The following is a 23,945-nucleotide window of genomic DNA, read 5'->3' as shown; positions in this document are numbered from 1 at the left end:
GAAGACCAAAATGCATACATAAGCTCCCTTCTATCTCTCTCCACGCACTGGTTGTTGTTTGAATTGCTCTTGTCCCACAATAAATAGCAAATTCACCACTGCATTTCCTGAATATATTGTTAGAAATTAATCAACGATGATTAGCTAAATCAAGGTAATTTTTTAGACTAAAAAAAAAAAGACTCAAATTCAGCAAAGAGCTTACATTTATGGAACTCATGCCATGTGATTTTCCTGTAAATGTGCTTTCTGTATTTTATATATGGAGTCTTAATCCAATATTTATGATAAAGAAATGAAGTCAGATGGTGCTGCTATTGAGTAGTGATTTGAACTAAGGCAATAAGTAATCTCTAATGTCTGTGCTCCTACCATTGCTATGTGTTGCATCTCAAAAATACACATTTCTAAGGAGAAATAATGCAGAAAATGAACCAACCTTCCAATGACTGTTGGTTAGAGTCAGAATACCTAATGCAAGGAAAGAATTCATTCTAAGACCTAATATAGAATAAATCCTAAATAAATATGTACTGCCAATATTTACATTTTTTCATTCTTTTTATAAAAATATATTTTTATTGATTTCAGAGAGGAAGGGAGAGGGAAAGAGAGAAACATCATTGATTGGCTGTCTTCTGCATGTTCTATACTGGGGATCAAGCCCTAGCCCAGTGCCCTGACCAGGAATGGAACTGTGACCTCCTGGTTCATAGATTGACACTTAAGAACTGAGCCACACAAGCTGGGCAGGAGGTATATTGCTTTTTAAAAATATATATATTTTATTGATTTTTTTTTTTACAGAGACAAAGAGAGAGGGATAGAGAGTTAGAAACATCAATGAGAAAGAAACATCAATCAGCTGCCTCCTGCACACCCCGTACTGGGGATGGGCCCTCAACCAAGGTACATGTCCTTGACCAGAGTCAAAAGTGGAACCCTTGAGTCCAGAGGCCTATCCTCTATCCACTGAGCCAAACTGGTTAGGGTGGTATATTTCTTAAAGAGCAATCTTTTTTATTTACTTTTTCTTTAATTAATTTTTAAATATATTTTGAATTGATTTTAGAGAGAGAAGGGAGGGGAGAGAGAGCTGCACCCCACCAGGGATTGAACCCACAACCTGAGTATGTGCCCTAACCAGGAATTGAACCAGAGACCCTTTTGTTCAGAGGTCAATACTCTAACCAACTGAGCTACACTGGCCAGGCCCACCCTTCTGGGTTTTCAATACATGGTTTAGGGCTATTTTTAATGAAATTAAATTGTCGAATAGTATATTTTTAATGATTTAGATCCAGTTTATATTCAAGGCAAAACATATTTATATTTTAGTCAAATAAATATGAAATATTTATATTTTCATCAGATAATTGAAATTTAATGTATACTCAGTTCAAAATATATTCACTTGCAAAAACAAATGCCAGTTGAAATAAATAATTAAATGTAAAGAATACAAGTATGACATCAGAGGAATACAGGTGTGGTTTAATAAGTCTAGATGAATTGAGACCTATAAAACCTAAAAGTTGGAAAAATCACAAGTAAATGATCTGAAAACAGCATACTGGGAAAAATATTTCCAATATTTATAAGAAAGTGTTTTCATAATTATCTTAAAGGCACTTATAAATAAGTAAGTTTACATTAATAATTAATCTCCACATCCCTTTCTTAGGTGTGTGAAAGTGTATTCAGAAAAAATGAAAGTAAAGGAAAAAGAATAATGACATGAAACTAAGCCACAAAATGTATAGAATGAAAATACATACTGTTAAGAACTTTACTCTTCTCCTTTTTAAAAAAATATATATATTTTTATTGATTTCAGAAAGGAAGGTAGAGGTAGAAAGAGATAGAAACATCAAAGATATAAAATTCATTGATAGTTTGCCTCCTGCATGTTCCTTACTGGTGGTGATTGAGCATGCAACTAGGGTATGTGCCCTTTGGAATCAAACCTGGGACCCTTCGGCTTGCAGGCTGACACTATCCACTGAGCCAAACCAGCTAAGACCTTTACTCTTCTTAAAGTTCAGTCACAACCTTAAGATAAAAATAAATATATTGAGGAGAAAAAAATAATAGGGCAATATAGTGGCGAGCTTAGATACACAGTCAAGAGTATTATGGAATAAGAATAATGGAGGCGGATGTGAGAATGAGGTCACAGAAAGGGTTAATCTCCATAATGTATTGACCCAGAGTTGTAAGGACCCCTATACCATGTAAACACCTCTCAGTCTGATCCATTTCATAAAAAATGTATTGATTCTTTCTTGTTTTTTGTACTTAGAGGAGGTTAAGACAATGCTTCAGGGAAGTGAATTAGCCCCTTCCAAACTTTTGACCTATAAAGTCATTGTGCTTATTGGGGTGACATTGGTTAATGAAATTATATAGGTTACAAGTATAAATTCTATAATGTCATCTGTATATTGTATTGTGTGCTTACCGCACAAAGCCAAGTCTCCTTCCATCACCATTTATCCCCCTTCACTCTTCTATACAACTAATTTGTGCTTCAGAATACTGATCCAATGATCCGCAATGTTTTTACATTTTCATTCAAAATATAACTCAGTTCCTCCAGATGGTGCGGCTATTGAGTACTAAAGTAATCTTCAAAGTCAATCAAAATTTTTTTTTTTAGTTGAAACCGGTTTGGCTCAGTGGATAGAGCGTCAGCCTGCGGACTGAAAGGTCCCAGGTTTGATTCAGGTCAAGGGCATGTACCTTGGTTGCGGGCACATCCCCAGTAGGGGGTGTGCAAGAGGCAGCTGATCGATGTTTCTCTCTCATCGATGTTTCTAGCTCTCTATCCCTCTCTCTTCCTCTCTGTAAAAAACCAATAAAATATATATATTTTTAAAAAAATTCTTCTTGAAATGTTTTTAACTTTAAAAAGTCCATGGACAGCCCTAGCCGGTTTGGCTCAGTGGATAGATGGGTCCCACATTTGATTCCAATTCCGGTCAAGGGCACATTGCCCGGGTTGCAGGCTCGGTCCCGGTAGGGAGCATGCAGGAGGCAGATGATCAATGATTCTCTCTCATCATTGATGTCTCTATCTCTATCTCTCCCTTTCCCTTCCTCCCTGAAATCAATAAAAATAAAAATACCCCAAAATGTCCACGGACAGAAAAAAGCAGATCTTTATCTTAAAACATATACATACCAAGTGCTTATAAACCACTTCAAATTAAGGTCAAGTTTCTGACAGAACTCACAGGGTTTATGATTTGTATCAGAAAATATTTATTTTTAATTGCCTTATAAGGAAAATATTCTGGTGAGAATGAGCTGCTGCAGGCTCAGGCAGAGGCAGCTGGAGGCAGAGGTGTGGTGGGCAGAGCTGAGCAGGGCTGGCTGTGCACTGGGTGCCACCTGGGAGCAGGACTGAAGCTTCAGAGCCCAGAAGGAATTCCTAGCTAGCTTCGGAGCTCATACCTCCGGAACCAGCGTGGTGGCTTTAGACAACAAGATTGAGCAGGCCTGGTCAAGAATCACCTGCTGTATGCTGTGAGAGAGGAGGCAAAGATCCTGAAGGAGCAGATCCCAGAGCTGGTGGAGAAAAACTCCCAGCTGGAGCGTGAGAACCCCCTCTTGAAGACTCTGGCCAGCCAGGAGCAGCTGGAGAAGTTCCAGTCCCATCCGACCCTGAAAAGCCAGCTCCTGAAGCCCCACAATCATCTGAGGCCCCTGATGGATCTGCAGGGTAAGTGGCCCTGCCCTCAGAGTGGGCAGAGCCACTAAACTTGTTCTACCTGGTACTTCCCACTTTGTTTCTGGCTCTCCAACTCATCTCACCTGGAGAACTTTTCACCTAGCATAGCTGGTGCCAAGAGATGCCCCAAGGACATGGCCGCCTGGGTCTACTCCAGTGACGGACCCCTGGCAAAGAGCAGGTCTTTGGAGGCTGAGTTGCCTGGCACCTCATCACCCCAAGCTGGTGAGCCTCTAATGCCCCCGCTCCCTGGGGGCTCCCAGGGCCCCGGGGAATTTTGCTGTGACTGGCCAAGGAGAAAGCTAGTTTGACATGTGATGCCACTTTTCTCCTGAAAGTATAAGGGGGTCGGCTTTTCATTTCCATGGACATCTTTAACAGCTTCACCTGACAATGACTGTTCCTATGAAGAAGCCTCTTGTGTTTGAAGCAGAGGCAGCCTCTCTCTCATCCCCTGCCTCGCCAAAGCAGGGCCACAGATGGGAGAGAGTGAGCCCCGTCAGCCTTCTTTTGGTTAATATGGTACAATGCATGGATTGAGCACAGCTCTGTGTGGCATTATGGCTTTGGGATGACTGCCTACAAAGTTCTGATTGGTTAGTAATGACAGTTTTTCTAGATAGCCATACATGCGTATATATACCCATCGTCTAGATCTATATGTTAGTGTAGTGAGGCATACATATACACATACACCTACATTTTGAAGGGCCTTAACAGCTTTGGGGGTATTGAGCAGTCCCTCATCTTTTAAGGCTAACTTTTTAGCCTTAACTCTGACTGAGTTCATTTATCGAATTGATCCTGTGTGTCCTTCAGGTTAAGTAAGACTAAAAAGTAAAAGCAGGGAGAGGGCCAGCCTCTGAATGTGTCCACAGATGCCTTGCTCCTGCGATAATTGCCCGTCTGTCCTCTGAAGACATGTGAGGTCCTCTTTTGAATGCCAAACCCACCATTCATTGGTGCTGACTACATAGAATGTGGTTGAGAAATGTCAGCTGGGACTTCAGGTTGTCATTACAAACTTTTTTTAATGTTTGTGAAAAACTTTCAAGTAAAGAAATGATTGGCTTTCTGCTGTCCTTTTGTGGACAAGGGATGAACAAAGCAATGGCTTTGACCTGATGGTGCCTGGGAGACATGCTCAGGGAGCTTGTCTCTAGGAGTTTCTGTGGCTGTGAATACTTGCCACTCTCTGACACTTTATCCTCATGTATGTCTCCATTATTTTGATTTTGATTTCAAAAATGTAGCTTGAAATTTCAATTAACTTTGCTCTTTTTTCCTAAAAAAAAAAAAGAAAAGACAAAATATTCTCCATTATTAAAAAATAATTATAATAAAATAATAAACTCAGGTGGAGCATAGAGGGATTTTAGGGCAGTGAAACTATTCTGTATGATACTATTATGGTGATTACATTTCATTATTTATTGTCCAAACCCATAGAATGTACATCATCTAGAGTGAACCCTAATGTAAGCTATAAATTTAGGTAAAGGCACTCTGGGTGGTAATGATGTGACACTATAGTTTCCTGTGTGGGGGGAGGGGAAATATGAAAAATCTCTGTACCTTCCCCTCAATTTCGCTGTAAACCTAAAAGGTAAAATCTATTTTTAAAAAACATTCATGCAATGACCTAGTCTAGTTAATATATTTTAGGTTTAGAGTGAAGGGTATTGGAAGTCATATCTGAGGTCAACTTATATGGATGAAAAAACTGGAAGACCAAATAATGACATCAGACCCACTGATCTTATTATCAGTCACCTGAAGGTGTTTGTTATTGTTTTATTTAACAAATTAAGCAATTATTTAATCCAATCAGGATGATTTAAACTTGTGTTTATACCTACAATAACCTAATCTCCAGTTCAAAGTGTAGCACAGTGCTAGAATGTTAAGAAAACTGTCTAGTCTGTGGAAATTCTAAGAAAGAGCCTAGGAATGAAATCCAGTCCTCCATATTTACCAGAAAATAAAGAGCCTCACTGGTGGTCATTATGGTGCCAGGTTACATCCGCCAGTGGATCACGCTCAATAAAGCACCCAGCCTGGCTAACTGGAACAACTTTTCCTCTAAAACCATCATCATTAGGCCATTGATAGTGGCCATCTGTTGGACTTTAGAGAATGTGGGTCCTTACCCACCCTCTGGTTCTAAGACTATTTGAAATTGTTCTGTCAAGTAAGGATTTGAAAACAAGCTGTTTCCCATGTAGATGGGTGGTTTGTCTAATTTGGTTTTGTCTTTTTTGGTAGTCACCTGAAATGTGAATAGTCTTAACTGGGCTTTGTTGTAAGAATTAAACCCATGCATAATGTAGAATAAAAAAATTAGTGTAAAACATCTCATTAATATTTTGATATTATATGCTGGAATGAAGTTTTGGATATATTGGATTAAATATGTTATTAAAATTTATTTCAATTGTTTTTAATTACTTTTTGTAAGGTGTGCACTAGAAAATTTGTATTATTAAATGACTATATTATGAAAGAAAAAAAGCCTATCTTAACAAGATAGCTTAAGAAAAGAAAATCCATATCAGATATTTAGAAGTAAAATTTATAATAATAATGCATAAAATACTGAAATTAAAGAAAATACAATGAAAAACTCAATAGCATACAAAATTAGCTCTTTGAATAGATGAATTAAATCGATAAACCCATAAGAAGACTAATCCTTCTAAAAGGGGTGAGAGATGTTCAAATATACAGTCCTGGCCACGTGGCTCGGTTGATTGGAGCATCATCCCATACACCAAAAGGTTACAGGTTCAATTCCTGGTGAGGGCACATATAGGAGGCAATGGATCCCTGCCTCTCTCTCTCTCTCTCTCTCTCTCTCTCTCCTTTCCTCTCCTCCAAAGGAAATAAATAAACAAACAAACATAACTGGAGGTGTGGATTTTTTAAAAAAGAGCAAACATGCAAATTATTTAGATGTTAATGGATAATAAGAGAATTTTATGAATAATGTTATGCATATGTATTTGACTATTTAGATTCAATATAAAATCACTCAATGTAATTCAATGACCATTCATTATTTTAAATACTTATTAACAAACAAAAAGGGGAATTAAATTTTATAAGCTTATAAAAATGATCTAGAAGCAATTATGGCAAATGTCATATTTAATGGAGAATTTGAAAGCTTTCCTGTAAGAATAAGAAATGAAATCAGAATGTCTAAGAATGTCCCGTACTGCCCATCTAATATGACTCTGTGGTTGATCATCGAACTATGAACTAAGAGGCCACGGTTCCATGCCAGTTAAGGGCACATGCCCAGGATGCTGGCTTGAGCTCAGCAGGAGGCTTGTAAGAGACAGCTGATTGGTGATTCTCTTTCATCATTGATGTTTCTATCTCTCTCCCTCTCTCTTTCTTCCTGTCTCTGAAATCAAGAAGAAAACATATTTATAAAAATAAATATATATAGTAACTAAGCCACCATAGAATCTCAAAAAAGGAAGGAATCTCAGGTTCCATCACTTGCTCTTAGTTTTCTTCTTCATTTGTACACCGAAAATTCGTCTTCCCTATTTGAGATGTTATGAATTTTTTATTTCCCTGTGGATGAATTTCTATACATATGGACTTAGATATCAATGTGGAACTCCTTGATATAAGAATGATAATTGACACCCTAACCGGTTTGGCTCAGTGGCTAGAGCGTTGGCCTGCGGATTCAAGGGTCCCAGGTTCGATTCCGGTCAAGAGCATGTACTTGGTTGCAGGCACATACCCAGTAGGGATTGTGCAGGAGGCAGCTGATCGATGTTTCTAACTCTCTGTCCTTCTCCACTGCTCTTTGTAAAAAATCAATAAAATATGTTTTTTTTTAAATGATAATTGAAAACATGGGGTACAGTGAGGTCATGCCTGAAAAGCATGTAGACTAAAATAAGAATATGTAGATCCCACAACAGGGAAAGCAGTGGAGCAGACTGAGAGGCCAAGTTGGGAAACCAGGAGTTTACAGTCCTTGAAGGAAAGGAATGCCTAATGAATGAGAGCCAATCTGTTAAGAGGATAAATGTAGAAGCCAAATCACTCTGCAACTTCATTTTCCCTCCTGAACTTCAAGTAGCACAGACATGAGGGATAGCTTCCTTCCTCTGGACTGTCAGACACCATGCACATCGTGACACCCAGATGGTTCCGTGATACTTACCATTCACTTTCTCTCCGATTTTATGCAAAGTGAAAGAGACTAGGTGCTAAGGAGCCCAGGCTAGGTGTCTGGAACTGTTCTGAGAGACTTCCCTCCCTGGATCCTCTCCCATAAATACATTTTCTTTTCAATTTCTAGGGAAGAGAGAGGAGAAATCCTTCAGCTTTATGAACCAGTTTTATTGTAATAATGTGTCTTGTTTTCCTCAGCCTGCTGCCCCCAAGCAGCTTTCATTACTGTGGGGACAACAACTCAAATCTAGCTTATGAAAAAGAGTTAGTAAATGTAGTAAATATACCCAGAAGCTTTGTGTAAATATCACATTCCCAGCATAGGAATGGCTGGAAAATCTGCCTAACCTCTAGTCACCTTTTCAATATGGAATAAAAAAACAGGTTTATTTCTGGAATATGATGATTGTTTAATATTAGGGCATACAATAACCCAATTTCTGATATGAATATAGCTAATGAAAATATTATTGAGCTTATAGAAGTGATGTATTAAATAATAATACATATTATGTAGTAAAAATAATATAAATACATAAGCATTTTATGAATAGGTTATATAGTTTATTCTAAATGTAATATTAATCAGCATAATTTCAATAGTTGCAAATCCTTTAAAGTTTAAATCTTAGTCTGAAAGTCAGAAGCAAGATAAGCACATATCATTGTTATTACTTAACATTGTTCTGAATATTCCAACCAACACTTTTAGAAAGAGAAAGGATTAGAGGGATAAAATATGTAAATGTTGACATTATTTTCTAAAATGTACTCTTTATCTAGAAAAACACTTAATAAAAATTCACTAAGATAATTGGTTATCTAAATGATTTTCATATAAAAATGATACAATTACTTTTATTATGATTATATTCATGAGAACACAATATGGAAATAGCCAGAAATATAGAGGGGAAAAGAATCTAATGATAGGGCCTTAAATAGATTTTCAAACGTATCAGTAAACCAAATAATCAAAGCAATGTGGTACTACCACAATAATTCACAGATAGACCAGTGGAACAGAATAGTGCATATTTATATGTCTATGTCTTTCTATGTATATATCTATGTATCTATCCATATATCTTTTTTTGTTGTTGATAATCCTCTCCCAAGGGTATTTTTCCCCCATTTATTTTTAGAGAAAGAGAGAGAAACCTATGAGAGACAAATCCATTGGTTGCCTCTCCCACACACCCCAACTGAGGGCAGGGATCAAACATGCAACCAAGGTATTTGCCCTTGATCGGGAATTGAACTTGAGCCCCTTAGGTGTGCAGCCAATGCTCTAACCACTGAAAGACAGCAGCCAGGGCTACCCATGTATCTTTTTATTTCTGTCTATCATCTCTCTATCTACTATCTATCTATCTAATTATCATTCTATTCATCCATCTATTCATATATGCATCAACCATGAACACTAAATAGGAGATTCACTTGAACCTGGAGCAACAGGAAGAAATTTAGGTTTTTGCCAAGAACAAATGCAGACACTACTTAGAGAAGCAGTGCCCCAAATTATAATGCATTTATTCTATGGAGGCACTCATTCACATGAAATAGCTAACATTCAAAAATATAATTCTATTTGAAATTAGTAAGAAACACTCATAGAAATGTCAGAGTTAAATATCCATGTATAAATATTGCCTGCTACATGATGCTGCCCACTCTCACATTAAGAATGGCCAACTCCTTTCTCACACCAGATGTGGTGTAAGAGTCCAGATGTGCTGTTCTTGCAGAGAATGTAGGAGTCACAGGCTCATGGTGGCCCCAGACGACCTCTGGCAGACAGAAAATGAGGAAAGCAAAACTTCTTTCTTCAGAAATGCACAGACTAGTGCAGTGTGCCCCCCACAGCTGCCTAATCACCTCACCATTTGTTTCAAGATCCTTCATTGCTTGGGGCTCCTAGAGGGAGTGGTACTGATGGTGTAGGGGGCGGACCCAATACAGGCTCACACATATTTCTTCTCCCAGCAGGAACCTCTCTTCCCAGGTGTGTGGATCTGATATTGAGAGTACTGTCCCAATTCCCTGCTTCCCAACCTGTCCTACTCTGTATTGAGGAGGAGTAGGAAAAAGGAAGGAAGAAGCAAAGCAATAAGGGGACAGGGAGATCAAACCCTCAAACCACAGAGGGAATGTAGGGGAGAGTGAGGGTAAGGGAAGAGACCAACCAAAGGACTTGTGTGCATGCATATAAGCCTACCAATGGACACAGACACCAGGGGAGTGGGGGCATGAGTGGGGGAAGGGGGACAATGGGGGAATAAGGATACAATAAAAAATTAAAATAAAATAAAAGCAGTTTTATATATATAAAGAGGGACAGGGAGAAGAGCCCTTCAGTTTACACAGATGCCAAAGACTTCTGTTGGGAAGTTCTCTGTCCCACCATCTAGGAATGAACAAAGCTCAGTTGGAGTCTGAGTCAGAGGTGTCCCCTGAGGAAGATGAGCTGCAGCTGCTGTCATCTTCATCGCTACTGCTGGAGTCTGAGGAGCTGCTGCTTTCTGCTTCTTTCTCATGCTCCTTCTTTTCTTCAGAACCCTGTGACGCATGAGAATGGTCCCCATTAGTCTCTGAAGATGCCATCCCGGGAGCCTGCCCCTGGTTCTGTGCAAGCCCTTCTTGCCGAGTCCTTGTTGATGGAGACTGCACATGTGTCCTGATGATCTTGGGGTCCGGGCCTCCACGCATGTTCATGATCTTACGCTTCCCAGAGGCTCTCTCTCTGTAGGCAGCATACTCTTCAGGAGACAGACTCTTGAGCCAGTGCTCCAGGTCCACCTTGTACTGTTTCTGCAGCTCCTCAGCCTGCTGCTTATAACGCTCCCTCTGGCTCCTTGGGACACGCTGCCAGAGTCTGCTAATCTCCACCATGCGCTCCCTCAGGGGCAGGCCTTGCAGCTCCATACTGGACCACAAATCCTGGTGGAACTTCTGGTATTCGTTCATGGGGGGCTTCTTGGGCTCTCCACGGAATTTTATCTTTTTTGGAAAATCATTTTCTGGGGAAGACTTCAGTTCTTTTCCATTTCCCCGAAACTTCCTGGGGGCTCTGCTTGGGCTCCTTTTGAGGACAACAGATGTCTTGGAGTTCTGCTCGGGCTCAGGGTGGTCTTTTCTGAACTGAGCCAGTTTCCCCCCATATTCCTGTTTCTCTTTCTGGAAATCTTCAATATATTTCAGCTTCCTCTCCTTTGGGAGCTCCTTGTATTTCTCAGACATGACTTTGGTCAGTTCCTGGTTCTTGAGTTTGGGGTGCATTTGGGAATACTCAAGCCGATTCTCCTTGAAGAAGCGAAGGTAAGGAGTCAGGGGCTGCTTGGGCATGTCTGGATGTTTCTTGAGTTTTTTGCTTTTGTTAGAATTTTTAACATGTTCCTTAGCTTCCAGGACTAATTCTGTCAAAGTCCGATACTTTCTTGTCTTCCTAGAAATCTCTAACCACTTGAGTTTGCACATTTCTCCAGAATAATCTTTAAAAGCTACTTTTCCCCAGTCCATATGTGACTGGGTTGTTTTGAATGTGTGGTTGTCATTGGATGGCAGATTATTCTTCAGGAGGTCCAGTAACATCACAATGTCTTCCTTAGGCCATTGGTCTTGGCCGTTAGTCAATGCCATTTCTAGGACTTTGGGCCACTTATGAGGACCCAGTTATGCAAACACCACAGCAGAAACTCAAAAGTCTTCAAGCTTAAGTCTTAGCAGCTGAGCTATTTTGGAAGTTTTGCAGTGTGTGTTCTGTGTATCTGAGGAGAAATAGAAGAATGAATGAGAAAATCACAACTCACTTGGGATATGTCCCTCATACATTTAAATTGCCTTAACAAAATAAGTAAAAAATATGGCCTGCCTACCTCTGAAGCAAATTTTTGTTTACCTTTCATATGCTACATTTGCAGTTTTTAAAACAGTAACATCACCTATCATTCTAGCCTGCCTTTTCCCGATCTCACCAGGGCCTGTCTTAAATAGAACAACTGGCTACTCAAGGCTCAGTGTAAGAAAAAAGCCCTGGGAAGAAGCAAAAGAAAAAGCAAAGAGAAAGGACTGTTGCTCTCTAGTGCCTTGAGTGTGGCCACTTCCAAGTGCAGCTCAGGTGTCTGTGACCGAAGGTACAGGCTTTACATAAAATGAAACAGGCTAAGAAGACTTGCATTTCAGTGTGGCTTTTTTCTATGAGTGAATCTTGAACCTGGAGTAAATGGTGAATTTATAGATTATCTGGAGTGCAGGGGAATGAATGCTTTCTAAAGAACAATATTGATTCTCCCTTCAACTGCCAAGGAGTGAATAAGAATTATGGAATATTTACAACTGTATTTGGTTAACTTTTCTTCATCCTTAAGCATCTGTCACGTTTGCTGTTCTACAAGTTTTTCCAATTAAGCTTTAGGTTTCAGGCCAACTATAAAAAACTGGAAATATAGGACTTTCCCTCTAGGTATCACAATTTGTATGTACAATGAATATAATATAAAAAATAATTATGTAAATGTCAAAGCAATAAGAGATTAAAATTCTATAGCTCAAGAGTAAACTATAAGTAATTACATAATTTAATTAACTAGGCAAATTACATTTTCTTAAGAGAACTTTAAGCCTACTGACAAATTAAATTACTATATATGCATTTATTTATGTATATTAAGGAAGGAAGTGAGAACTCACTTAATTACAAGTGTGTGCTCACCCTAAGATTGTATCATTGATCTCATAGGAACACCCATCCAGTCGGGTCAGGAGTTCTGTGTTCTCTGGGCTGTTGTACCCAAAACCAGCTGTAACCTTCTGAGTTTTCCAGCCAACTTCAAATGCCTCCAAACAGAAAGAATCTGGATGTTGGGACACATTGATATGGGGATCCCTGATGCTCCACCCTAATTAGGTTGCTGTAGTGAGGAAGACAGACAGTCACTTCATTGATTAGATTAATTTCCGTTGGAATTTCCAGCAATTATCTATTTACTTCTCTCACCCTTGGCATAGATTTTAAACAACATCCACTTGGAAAATATTTCCACATTCTACTCCCATTACTGCTCCTACATCTGATTTTATTTCTAATGTTACTGTATTTGAATATAGGACCTTCCCTTCAGTGCCCATTTAGTCTTTCCCTCCTACCTAGAAATCCTCTCATCTCTGGGATGGCTGTTTAAATTGTCTCAGTCCTGCTCAGCAAGGCAACAGGAATAAGAGTCAGGACCAAAAGGGCCTAAGAGATTTGGTTTGGGATTTGCTTGCTGGTTGTTTTGGTTGATTGGTTGGTTTCCCCACTGGGATTATTTCCCCCTTTCCTTTTGAAACACTAATTAGCCAGGCCTGCATGGCTCAGTGGATGAGCATTAACCTCTGATCAAGGAGGTCAGGGCACATGCCTGGCTGGGGGCTTGATTCCCAGTGGGGGGCATACAGGAGGCAGCTAACCAATGTTTCTCTCTCATCGTTGATATTCTATTTCTCTCTCCCTCTCTCTTCTTCTCTGAAATCAATAAAAATGTACTTAAAAATAAAAATATGCCTGTTAAGGGGAAAAAAAATCAGAAACTGGACACATGAGCCTTAAAAAACAGAAAATAGCATATAGAACCTTTACATGGTTTCCTAACTAATTGAACACTTTTTAGGTTAAGGTGTATGAAGACACTAACATGCATATATTATGATGAATATTTTAGGTGTTTATGATTTTCATAATTGTATAAAAACTAGAGAAATCTCTTTTAAGAACTAAAAAACCTAGTAGCAATATGGTACTAAAATAAAAAATATTCAGATAGTTTACTACAATAAATATCCATATATTACAATTGCTCTAATCACAGATATTGATTTCATTTCAATTAACAAGGAAATGTACTTGTCTACTTAGAGAAGATGCAAGCACTCCAACAGGTAAACTGAAAGTGTTTGTAATAAGAGAAAGTAGGCATGAATATATTTACTCTAAATTCCATACTCACCAGTGTGTCCTAAGAATGATCCCACCTGTGGAAGTTCTGTCGCTATCAGTGTCAATAGGAAATCTCTGTGCTCAACTGGCAGCTCCAACTTCAGTCAGTCTACCCTGGAGAAGGAATGAATTGGCATCTGCACAGATGTGCCTTTTATATGATTCCACCCAGGTAAGGCCACACCCACTTGCTGACATTGGATTATGTCTTCAAAAGGAAGTAACCAGCCTTAACCTGAATAGATTACAGATAGTAGTAGGATGGCTGATTGGTTTACAACACACAGAAAACAACATTTGGGGGCTTTCATCCTAACAGAATGTAAATGTATTTTGCAGTAAGGGGCATGAAACTTTCAAGTACAATATTATTAGCTATCGTCACCATCTTATAGATGCTGTAGAAAATTATGTTTAACAGAGGTGCCATGAGAGCTGTATTTTGTTGGCACCTATCACAGTTTAACAAATCACTGATTCCCCCGCCATGTAAGTTGTTTCCCTAAATTATAAAATGTTTGGGAATTTAGGTCTGATTTTTATAAATATGTGAAACGAAAATAATCTAACTTTCCTGGAAAGTTGAAACGTGAAAATCTAAATAAAACTCACTTTTTAAAATTTATTGAAAAATGAATGATAAATCCACCAAAACCCACATTTTCTAGAAAGAGGTAAAGTACTTGCCCTCTTACTCAATGAATAGGATTGTAAATTAAGGTAAGGGTCATTGACCAGCAATGATCCCAAAATTAATTCTGGAAAAATTTATGTCAGACATTCCTCAGCATGTTGCCAGTCCTCTATGTAAACATATAGAGGAAGAAGTTTCATTTTTCAGCAAAAAATCAAATAATTCTGTGGGCAGGCTGCCCATGGTCACAGTTAGAATCCTGGTCAGACCACATACCTGAGATGCTGGCTCGGTCCTCAGTGGGGGCTTGTAAGACCCAGCCTATTCATGATTCTCTCTCATTATTGATGTTTCTATCTCTTTCACCCTTTTCCTTCCTCTCTCTGAAATCAGTAAAAAATAAATTTATAAAAATAAATAATAAATCAATAAATATAGTAACTAAACCAATATAACTAAGTTTTGCTAGGTACCATAGTAACTTCTCAATTCTCCTTCCCCAAACCCAGTCTTCAATGGTAAGACAAATCTCCTAGAATCTGGAGATTATAGGTCAGTAGAAAAAAATGAATGCATGCAGAGAAATAAAAAAATCTTAACAGCTCAAATAAGGAAGAGGAATCTGCTGTGCACAACTGAAAAAGAAAACAAAGAGCAGATGACTGAACCTGAGATTCCTTTCTTATTTGGTATTCTATGATGGCTTACTTACTATATTTATTTATGTAAATATGTTTTCTTATTGATTTCAGAGAAAGGAAGAAAGAGAAACACACACACATCAATGATGAGAGATAATCATCGATCAGCTGTTTCTTATAATCCCTCTACCTGGATCAAACCTTAATGCCAGGCATGTGCCCTGACCTGGAATCAAACTTGACCTCTTGGTTCATGGGTCAAAGCTCAACCAGTGAGTCACACCAGCCAGGCTAGTTACTATACTTATTATTTAGGTAGTAATGAGATTGCAGGATTATAGAATTTTAAAATTCTGTGTCACATAATCAATAATCCAGGAAACAGTAGTGCAAGTGATTGTTGGACTAGTCCCTGTAAGGGACAGCACCATGTAACAGCACTACAGCAGTGCAGCCTCTCTCAGAATTATTTGATTTTTGCTGAAAAGTAAAATTTCTTCCTCTATATGCTTCCATAGGTGACATGCAACATGTTGAGGAATGTCTGAGAAAATTATGCCAGAATTAATTTTGGGATCATTTGCTGGCCAATGACCCTTACATTCCTTTACAATCCTATATATATATAGAAAGAGGGCAGGTACTTCACCTCTTTCTAGTGTATGTGGCTTTGATGGATTTGTTTTCAATAATTTTTAAAAAGTGAGATTTATTTTGCATGGCTCAGTGGTTGAGCATCAACCTATGAAGCAAGAGATCAGGGTTCAATTACTGGTCAGGCCCATGATGAGATTGTGAGCTGGATCCCCATTGTGGGACTTGCAGGAGGTAGCCAATCAATGACCCTCTCATCATTGATGTTTCTCTCTCCCACTCCCTCTCCATTTATATTCTGTTAGGGTGTATGCCCCAACTGTTTCTTCCTTCTTCCCTTCCCTTTCCTTCCTTCCTTCCTTCCTTCCTTCCTTCCTTCCTTCCTTCCTTCCTTCCTTCCTTCCTTCCTTCCTTCCTTCCTTTCTTCCTTCCTTCCTTCCTTCCTTTCTTCCTTCTGAACACTGTGTCATAATTTCATCAGGCTTGTGTGTGAGTACTGATAAGTAATGGTACCCATGTTCTGAGGACTTTTGCTTCTCTTTCTTTTCTTTGTTTCCTTATTCTTCACTCGAGGATATGTTTAGAGAGAGGGGAGAGAGAGAGAGAGAGAGAGAGAGAGAGAGAGAGAGAGAGAGAGAGAGAGAGAGAATAAAACATTGATGTGATACATAATTTAGTTTCCTCCTGGATGTGCCCTGACCAGGGATTGAACCTGCAACCTAGGTATGTATCCTGACCACGGATCAAACCTGCAACCTTTTGTTGTACAACACTTCAACCAGCTGAGCCACCCAGCCAAGGCTCTTTTTCTTCTTCTTCTTTTCTCTCTTGTATTGAATTTTTTGGCGTGACACTGGTTAACAAAATTATATAGGATTCAGGTACACTATTCTACATCACATTATCTGTACACTGTACTGTGCTTCTCTCTGAATTTGTCTGCAGAATATGTAGTTTTCAGTCTGAGCATAATGTACTTAGCTCACCAAGTTGTCTCAGAAATCTCTTTTCAGCCTGCTAATGACCAACTCTCCTTCTCTAGCCTTCTCCCTCAGAATTAACATCTACCAAATGAGAGTGAAGCTCAACAGTTTACAGGTGGCCTGTGATCATGAATCTTTTTTTTACCTTTTGGTAGTCATTTCAGAAAGCATCATGGAAAATGTATCTAGAGTCCTCAGAAAGAATGCACAGCTATTGCAGGGGTTGAGGTTAGAGAGTTTAGACTGATGAAACTGGGGGTCAGATCATTAGGCAGATTGTAAATAAGGTCATGATGGCACTTGACTTTACTTATATCCTATGTACATATTCAGGAAAAATGTCACTTTAAATGAGTGCATGACATACAATATTGCAAAAATTAAAGCTAGTAATTTTAAAAATCTTATGGCTGTTTAAAATGAAGTCTGGAGTAATGCTTCAAAATCGTGCCATAATGACCCGTATGCGCCAAAAATCAAGCTTCCACATTCTCACAGGCAGTCAAAAAGGGAGAAACCTGTACAGGCATAAAGTCCACAGTGTCTATAAGATATAAACAAAGTGATTGCTCAAAAAATTATTATTTTTTAAATATTTTTATTGATTTCAGTGAGGAAGGGAGAGGGAGAGATAGAAACATCAATGATGAGAGAAAATCATTGACCGGCTGCCTCCTACAACGACCCCACTGGGGATCAAGCCCACAACCCGGGCATGTGCCCTGATTGGGAATCAAACTGTGACCTCCTGGTTCATAGTCTGATATTCAGCCACTGAGCCACTGCGGGCAGGCTAAAAAATATTCTCATTTGTTGTTGCAACTGGAGGGAATTTATCCTAGTGGCCTAACAAAATGTGTTGCAAGTAAGAAAATCAAATATGAGATGTGGAGGATGGCACCTGTAGTTAGCAGCAGGAGAGGAGTGATGGTCACCAGCAAGGGAATGGCATGCACTGTTCCAGGCCTCAAGCTAGGCAGCACCCCCTGGTTGTCACCTCCTGCAAAACACAAGTCAGCACCCCCTGGTTGTCACCTCCTGCAAAACACTCCTGTCTCCAGCAAATCCCAGAGAAGAGCTGGCATCTGGCACCTCCTCCCCTTATATCCCATATAGTGCCATGTCTTGTGCAGGTAGAGTTAGCTGACTGCCTCCCCTTGCGCCCTCCCTGTTGGCATTGCCAAAGCCAAAGGGTAACCATAGAGGTTTCCCCAGATGCTGGCTCTGCTACCAGACACGCCCAGGCTTTGGGTTTTTCCGTAAGCTTGGAGAGGGGGGCAATAAGGAGGGGACCCTTAAAAAAAGAGATAGATTCCTACTCTCCCCCCCCCCAGAAATCCACAACATATTTAAGTACTAATATAATGATAACATTTATTTTTATTATCATTTTTACAATTTTTAGAGAGAGGAAAGAAGAGGGAGAGAGAAATATTGATGTGAAAGCGTAACATCGATTGGCTACCTCCTGCATGCCCCTCCTGGGGACCAAGCCCACAACCTGGGCATGTGTCCTGACCTGGAATCGAACAGGCAACCTTTCAGTACTTGGGATAATGTCAAACCATCTGAGCCACACTGGGAAAGGTTCTTATTCTGACCTCCAGTCTGAGCTAGTGCCATAACATCAAAGTGAAATTAACGTAAGTAATGCTGGACAGAATGCCCGTCTTACCCTTGTGCTGATCTGAAAAAGTAAAACATAAAATGTTTTTAAGACATTCACTTTAAAGGCAGTTTCTCTCTACTGAGTCTTGAATAAGATGTGATGACTGACTGGAGTTGTTCATGAAAGCTGGAGGCCAGCAAAGGCTTGTGCTGAATAGAAGACCATGCTTATGCAGAGGTAAAAAGAATAGGGTTAGTATTCCCCTTAAGTAATATGCTAGCGTCTGCTTAAATGTACACATGAATTTATGATAAAAGTTATAAAATTCTATGTCATATAACACATGGACAGGAGTACTTTCAATTTGAACAAAAAACATTGAGGTTGTTTTAGCCATACATCTACCTCAGTTAAGTTCCCAAAGAGGCCTATCGAACTTCCAGTCCTAACAGATAAATTGTATGCAAAGTCCACACCATGATAAGAGCACCATCAAAATTAAATTAATATTAATACTTAATATTAGGAGGAATCTATTAGAAATAATTTAATTTTGGAATAGTTTTTGGTGTTCTTTCTTTATGAAATAATTATCTGGTAGAACTGTCAATCTTGTTTAAGAAAATAACACCCTATTATCTCCTAATAGATAAATGTTTATATTCTTTTCTTTTGAAAATGGGGTGGACAATTTATACCCAGGTTATCTAAAATGGTCTATTAAATTATCAAGAGACAAGATAAAATGTATGTAGACACATTAATGAGATTTAGGAGCATTGAAAGCAACTCAAAATCCTTTTTAAAAGCTCATTTAATGCAAATATAGTTACTACTTTCTATAAAAGGAATAGATAAACACTGTACCTTGCTGGAAAATGCTTATTAGACATCAGGATTTAGTACCATAACTATTTGGTTCCTTTGATGGGCATAAAAATCTTAGTGGAACTTATTTTTTATTTAAAGTATTGTTGGTTTAGTCAGCTTTCTCAATTCAGAGTTCATAGACCTAAAGATCTTGAATGCTTTTTTTTAAAAAATATATTTTATTGATTTTTCACAGAGAAGAAGAGAGAGGGATAGAGAGTTAGAAACATTGATGAGAGAGAAACATCCACCAGCTGCCTCCTGCACACCCCCTACTGGGGATGTGCCCACAACCAAGGCACATGCCCTTGACCGGAATCGAACTTGGGACCTTTGAGTCCGCAGGCCGACGCTCTATCCACTGAGCCAAACCGGCTTCAGCATGCTTTTTGACTCAATCCAACTAATATTTATCAAGTTTCCAGATTCAGAGTTCTGTGACGGGTGCTGAATAAGATGAGCAAGTCATTATCTTAAGTGTGTTTTCCTTCTTAGCAAACAAAACAAATCCATAGAGCTTGGTGACTCAGTAAAGCCCTTGTCAGTCAAACTGCCTGGTTTTCACCTCTGACCTCTCTCATTTAGCTGTTTGACTTTGGCAAATTAGTTTATATCTTTTTGGTTTCAATGTCCTCATCAGAAAGAAAAATGAGAATAAAACAACAACAACAACAATAAGACTCTCCTCATAAGACTGTCAGGAGATTAAAATGAAATAATTCCAGTAAAACCCTTAGTAAATATTCAACTCCTGGTTATTATTACTATTATTGTTATTACTGACATTTTTGCAGCTAGATTTCCACACTTGAGACATCATTGTTTCACAGTGTAGCACTTTAAAAACAAATAATTGACAAGCAATCATTCAGTTAATGTGGATATCTTGGGTCTCCTGAGAAAGAGCAGTGACTGTCCCATAACTGAGTGTACCATCATATTGGTTCTGACTCAAAACATGTTTATCCATAAACTGAGAACAGCATTTTTCCAGAGGTCCACTCACCTTAACCAAGGACTCAAGAGTTCTGAAGAAAAGCGTATGTCTCTTAAGAATATACAGTGGGAAATGTAGCTCTCATAAAGTCTAGAATATCAGTGTTTGCCTGACTAGCTAGGGGCTTAATCACAAGGAACAACAACAGCCTGTAATTATTGGAATTGAGAGTCAGATCATGGGAAGTGAGGATATAATTAAGTTCTAAGCATGGTGAAAACTATTTGAAAATATAGAAATTTTATGATTACAAATTTGCAGCTCCTGGCTAAGAAAGCAATCATTTCACCAGTGAGATGGGAACAATCAACATCCATTATCTAAAGTCTCTTTTATTCTAGATTGTGATTAAGTAGACACTGCTACTAGTTGCTTCCTAAATTCCTTAGCCAGTCATCTCTCTCCCTACTTTCCATCCAAAAGAATGCAGACTTTTCTAGACATGTTAATGCATACAGAAAGGTTTAATAGAAACTTTCAGGCCTGTCCCTTTAATATGACTTGGGATTTGTCACTGAAGTTATTTGGTGTGGTTTTTAAAGCTTAATAACATTTCAGAGGGAGTCTTATTCTTGCTGTCACTTAGTAGTTTGCAGGCAGAAACAACATTGGTTATAGGTGGTAAGTACATAAAGGGTAAAAACCAGTAAGGACCTCCATTTACTTTGCTTTTTCTCTTTGTAGATGAAGAAAATATTTTTAACAGAATATAAGGAAAAAGTGGACTCTCTGAAATGATTAGAAATGCAGCCTAAACTTTCATTATTTTATTTTATCTTTAGTGTTGAGAGTATTAAAGATCTCCTCCTTTTTTCCCCCCCATTGCTCCCCTTCACCGAGTTCCCACCCTGTCCAGGCCTTCACCACACTATTGTCTGTGTCCATGGATTTATCACACAGTTGTTTCCCTACTGCCTTCAGAGACGATGAGAATATTTCTGAAAAAGAATTTCAATGAAAGAGCGATTAAAATATAAACATTATGAACTTTCATATTGTTATACCTAGAAAAATAAATATGTTTTAAAGTTAACTCCCCAGAATGAATTAGCTCTGTTACTTTTCCTTGTGCATGTGTTTGACTATACATGAAAATAATGTGTTTGACTACACACACACACACAGACACACGTACACTTATGAAAATAAACAAAGTATACAAAAGGACTTTTGTACCCCCAATTGTACCCCCAATTAAGAATATTTTTTATTTTATAAACCTGTTAGTTTAATCATATTGAATATCATTTTTATAATCTAGAGATTGGTCAAATATTGTTATATTTGGGTAGAAGTCCTGTATCAGAATCTTCAGTTTAAATTGTTAATTGTCTACTTATAATAGTTTTACTTGAAAATGGAAAAAGCAAGATCCTAACTTATATCAAAATATAGATTTATTGATTCTACACAGTATCCTGTATTTCTCTATACATTTCTGTAACTATAAATAATTAAAATAAATCTTAAAATGAAAACTGTATCTTGCAGGTGAAATATATTAAACCATTAGCAACTGTAAATATTAGATTAATTTATTTATCACAACATCTTCAGGTTTTTATTGCAACTTGACAACTTAGATTATGTCTTTGGTATGTATTGCTAAGAAGGAACTGATAAATATCCTTAACATTTATTTCAGTGTGAGAAACAGGCCACAAAAAAGGGTACTGGACACTGTATAAATAGGTAAATATCAAGGTGGTATCCTACCTAATAAAAGAGTAATGTGCAAATTGACCCTAACTCCACTACACCCACAAGCCATGCCCACAAGCCACACCCACCAGCCAATCAGGAGCAGATATGCAAATTAGGGGTAAACCAACTGGCCCCCACCCGTGCACCCAACCAAGATGGCTACAGCCACAGAGAGCAAGGTTTCCCAGGCAACGGAGGAAGCCAAGCTTTCCGCCTGCCCTTGCCAGGCCTAAGCCTCCACTCAAGCTACAAAGTTTCAATTATAGAAGGTAAACAAACCCAAATAGAAATGGTGGCAGCCACGGAGCTGGAGAGACCAGGCCAGGGTTGCCCCCGGCAACGGAGGAAGCAAAGCTTTCCACACACCCTGGCTGGGCCCAAGCCTTTGCTTAAGGCTACAAAGTTTCAATTATAGAAGGTGAATTAACACCAACAGAAATGGCTGCTGGCCACGGAGTGAGCAGGGGGCTTGGCTCCGCTCCAGGCTACAAAGTTTCAATTGTAGAAGGTAAATAAATTCCAGATACCAGGGCCTCCGCTTGGGTCGCCAGGGGGCGTGGCTGGCCTGCAAAAAACCACCACAGGCCCCTCACTCAGACCGCCCCATGCCCCAAGGGAACCCCCATCCTGATCTGGGACACCCTTCAGGGCAAACCAGCTGGCCCCCACCCATGCACCAGGCCTCTATCCTATCTAATAAAAGAGTAATATGCAGATTCACCATCACTCCAACACACAAGATGGCTGCCCCCATGTGGTCAAAGATCCTGCCCCCATGTGGACACAAGATGGCTACCACAAGATGGCCAGCAGGGGAGGGCAGTTGGGACGCACCCGGCCTGCAAGGGAGGGCAGTTTACAGGGACCAGACCTGCAAGGGAGGGCAGTTGGAGGTGATCAACCCTGCAGGGGAGGGCAGTTAGGGGTGACCAGGCTGGCAGAGGTGGGAAGTTGGGGGCAAACAGGCTGGCAGGGGAGCAGTTAGGCATCAATCAGGCTGGCAGCAGAGTGGTTAGGGGGTGATCAGGCTGGCAGGCAGAAGCGGTTAGGGGCAATCAGGAAGGCTGGCAGGCGAGCAGTCAGGAGCCAGCAGTCCTGGATTGTGAGAGGGATGTCCGACTGCCCGTTTAGGCCCGATCTCATCAGAATCGGGCCTAAACGGGCAGTCAGACATCCCTCGAGGGGTCCCAGATTGGAGAGGGTACAGGCTGGGCTGAGGGACAGCCCCTCCTCCGTGCACAAATTTCGTGCACCGGGCCTCTAGTATCATAATAATAATAATAATAATTATTATTATATTAATAGGTAAACTTCATTAGCATGTTCTATGTGTCAGGTATTCGTCTAAGCATGTTTGCGTTTATTAACTTAATTTTCCCAGTAACACTATGATGGAAGTCATGTTTCAATACTTATTTACACATGAGGAATCCGAGGCACCTACAGGTTTCCCTTCTCTTGGGTGACAGAACACTAATTACATTCCCAGGAATTCCGGCTTGTGAAATCCCACCCTTCTTAGTCACTGTGTTACAATGCCCTTCACAGCAGTGAACAGGTGAAGGGAAGGAATAAGAGAATGAAAGTGTTTTGGAGGCCTACACTGTGCCAAGACCTAAGCTAGGTATTACAACTGTTTTTACATTTGACACTAATTTCAAGGCCTTAAAATGTTGCTCTTTTATTTCTGCTCCTATGCCCTTGGGGATATTCTTACTTTTCCTTGTCCTCAGTGTTCTTACCTGTAAATTGAGGATGGTATTGCATTCTTTCTAAGAATCCTTACAGTCTGATCTTCTGCTTCTATGCATACTGATGAAATAAAAGGATCTTTTATTTTTCCATGACTTTACCCTATGTTTTACTTTGTCAACTTTTTTTCAAAGCCTTCAGAGATTATAATCTTTATATTTTGGTTTTGGAGAATTGTACTCTATGTTTTATTTTTCCTGATATCATACCACCCCTCACCTTAGTTTTGTGCCGTTTAGAATAAGTCGCTT

At 39.3% G+C, this 23,945-nt stretch overlaps 1 protein-coding gene and 1 pseudogene across 2 annotated transcripts; one reads left to right on the top strand and one right to left on the bottom strand.

Annotated features, from left to right (window-relative positions):
* Window positions 1-2,556: 2,556 nt before the first annotated feature.
* Window positions 2,557-8,237, top strand: LOC307110162 (TSC22 domain family protein 3-like; annotated as a pseudogene). Its single transcript has 3 exons — window positions 2,557-2,602; window positions 3,500-3,724; window positions 8,132-8,237. The product of its transcript is annotated as a TSC22 domain family protein 3-like (transcript).
* A 2,123-nt stretch (window positions 8,238-10,360) lies between these two features.
* LOC307109643 (upstream-binding factor 1-like protein 1) lies at window positions 10,361-11,575 on the bottom strand (the record flags this gene model as incomplete). The annotated part of the gene is made up of 1 exon (XM_079788465.1): window positions 10,361-11,575. The coding sequence occupies one exon, from the start codon at window positions 11,573-11,575 to the stop codon at window positions 10,361-10,363; it is 1,215 nt and encodes a 404-aa protein (XP_079644591.1).
* Between the last annotated feature and the right edge of the window lie 12,370 nt (window positions 11,576-23,945).

This window comes from Cnephaeus nilssonii (assembly GCF_951640355.1).
Source record: "Cnephaeus nilssonii genome assembly, chromosome: 13".
NCBI lineage: Eukaryota > Metazoa > Chordata > Mammalia > Chiroptera > Vespertilionidae > Cnephaeus > Cnephaeus nilssonii.
This window is presented reverse-complemented; position numbering and strand designations above follow the sequence as displayed.